This window comes from Primulina tabacum, chromosome 8 (genome assembly GCF_025594145.1).
Source record: "Primulina tabacum isolate GXHZ01 chromosome 8, ASM2559414v2, whole genome shotgun sequence".
Taxonomy (NCBI): Eukaryota; Viridiplantae; Streptophyta; class Magnoliopsida; order Lamiales; family Gesneriaceae; genus Primulina; species Primulina tabacum.
In genome coordinates, this window is record NC_134557.1 from 10,380,933 (window position 1) to 10,383,540 (window position 2,608).

The following is a 2,608-nucleotide window of genomic DNA, read 5'->3' on the forward strand; positions in this document are numbered from 1 at the left end:
AAACAAAGAGTGTTTTGGACAATTTTGAAAAGTTTTAAGCAAATGATAAATTGAGCATATTTTTTAATTAAAAAAAGATTAAATGAACTAATTAAGTTTTTCTCCCAATATACATTGGTCCACGTATGTGATGACAGCAGACAATTCACACACACATACATGTATACACACACAGAGTCACACACACGTATCCAGATATATGTATATATTGCCCGCGATTTGAAGACAGGTAAACGGGAGTGCGGTCAACTCACGGACATTTCATATAACCCACGACTCTCTCCATATTTACTTGTTGCTCAACAACTCTTTTGTTCCACATTCATTCCATTCCCACATTCTTCCATTTTTTAGGGACAAAAGCTCAGAAATCTTGATGGGTTACCTCTCCTGTAAGGCAGAATCATCGATCTCAACTGCCGATTCCCATTCCTCGACTTCCTCGAGCAAAAATGCAAAAGAAAAAGAAAACCCCATTACCATCCAAGAATTCAACTACAAAGATCTTGAATTGGCCACAAATAATTTCTCGGATGCGAAGCTTCTGGGCCGAGGCAGCCATGGACTTGTGTACAAAGGAGTCCTTCGCGGTGGCCGTCTCGTGGCTATCAAGAAACCCTCGCAGAGAATGGAGAACCCGAATGAATGCGACAACGAGTTTGACATTTTGTCTAGACTCCAGAGCCCAAGATTAGTCAATCTTGTTGGGTTCACCAAGACTGGCTCCCGCTCCCAAGATCGTCTCTTGGTGGTTGAATTCATGAGCAACGGCACTCTTTATGATGTTTTGCATTTGAGTTCTAAGCTTCTGAATTGGGGTAGAAGGATAAAATTGGCTCTGCAAACTGCTAAAGCCATTGATACGCTGCATTCTTTGAATCCACCTGTAATCCACAGAGATATTAAGTCTGCTAATATTTTGATTGACAGGAATTTCAATGCGAGATTAGGGGATTTCGGGTTGGCTTTGAGGTGTGTGGATGATTACAGGTTGAGGTCAACTCCCCCTGCAGGGACAATGGGATACTTGGATCCTGGTTATGTAACACCTGATAATTTAAGTACTAAGACTGATGTTTTTAGCTTCGGGATATTGCTTTTAGAGATCATTAGTGGGAGGAAGGCTATTGATGTGGGGCATTCGCCGCCTTCCATCGTTGATTGGGCCATTCCTTTGATCAGAAAAGGGAATTTGTTGGACATATATGATCCTAGGATTGCTCCTCCCAAGGATGTTTCTGTGAGAAAACAGTTGGCTGTGGTGGCTGCTAAATGTGTGAGGTCTTGTAGGGAGAGACGGCCGTCCATGAGGGATGTGGTCGAATGTTTGAGTGAGTTGAGCAAACTGGTTCCGGTCCATTCTTGGAACGGTCTGGCTAATCCTTGTTTGATGGTTGAGTCGGTTGGAAGACCGGTTCCATCAACAACTTCTCGGGTGAATTCAAAAGGGATGGATGCTGATAGTTGGAATGTTGGAGCTGGAAAGCTTCTCAGAAATTCGAGGAGAGTGTACTCAGATTTGGGGGTTCGGAGCAATTTGATGGAATTGATGGCTGACCATATTGGTGATGTAGAACCTGAAATGGGATCAGCTAGAAAGGATTCAAGTTTTAGAGTTGAAAGTTCTAGGCTCGTTGGCACAACCAATATTCGTGCCATGGTTCTTGGGATGGATAAAGATAGCACAATATTGTTGAAGAGAAACTTGTTGATTGAGGAGAATTCGGATTCCGTTCCAAGAAAAGATGATAGGATTGTAGGATCAGGTTCAGTTACTCGGGCTACGGATCCTCGCCATTGATTACATTTCGTGTTTACACAAAATTTTCAGTTTTAGCTAGGCCATGTTGTTGTTTGTTATACTTGGTATTCAAATTAAATAGCTTATCTTCTGTGAATCATTGGCGAGTACAAAAAGTTTGAGCAGCCTCGTGTAATGGTGGTGCTTCCTGTTCATTTGTTATTGGTTTCGATTTATTATGTTTGTTCTTTCGTTTTCGCTTTTCAATCGAAGAATAAAACACAACCATGGCTGACTTCTTTGGTACTTATTTTGAATTATGAAGAAAAAGAAAAATCGCAACCAGTTCTGGTTCATTTCAAGAAAATAAAACTCCAATCATCATTTCTGTAATTCATCGATCAAATATTGAAAACAAACTCTGATGCAACCAAAAATTACCTCGAGTTCAGTCTGGTAAGCTAAATTTTCATCTCTCCACGATGTGGGATGGCCAAGGTTTCAGTGAGGATCTGCACAGACGAACAAGAGTTAGGGGACGTTGGAGATGTTTTTTGCGTGACCCATCTAATGTTTAAATCAGCGCTCAACATCTTAAGAGTGCTAGAAAAGTAGTGATAAGTGGTAGCAATGTGTGAGCAAGTTAAATTCGTAGCGCATATCTGATATTTATATCGATGAGAATGACCGTTTACCTTATTGAAGGACTCTAGTTAGAAATGTTCATTCAAATAGGTGATTTTTTTGTCTGATTTTGTTGACTGGTAACAGAGCTGAGACAGATTTTTATATATCTCGAATTATTCTTCTCTTACATTATAGATGTATATGTATATTTCGTATTTGGAGGATCTTCTTAGGTTTCCT

The 2,608-nt window shown here is 40.3% G+C and overlaps 1 protein-coding gene across 1 annotated transcript; it reads left to right on the forward strand.

Moving 5' to 3' along the window:
* The first annotated feature begins 224 nt into the window (after positions 1-224).
* LOC142553708 (serine/threonine-protein kinase-like protein At3g51990) lies at positions 225-1,980 on the forward strand. Its single transcript, XM_075664157.1, has one exon. It carries the CDS (start codon positions 377-379, stop codon positions 1,799-1,801), a length of 1,425 nt encoding a protein of 474 aa, XP_075520272.1. The 5' UTR covers positions 225-376; the 3' UTR covers positions 1,802-1,980.
* Positions 1,981-2,608: the final 628 nt, after the last annotated feature.

Coding starts and splice junctions, on each gene's coding strand:
- LOC142553708 (XM_075664157.1), top strand. CDS start 377: ATGGGTTACCTCTCCTGTAAGGCAGAATCATCGATCTCAACTGCCGAT.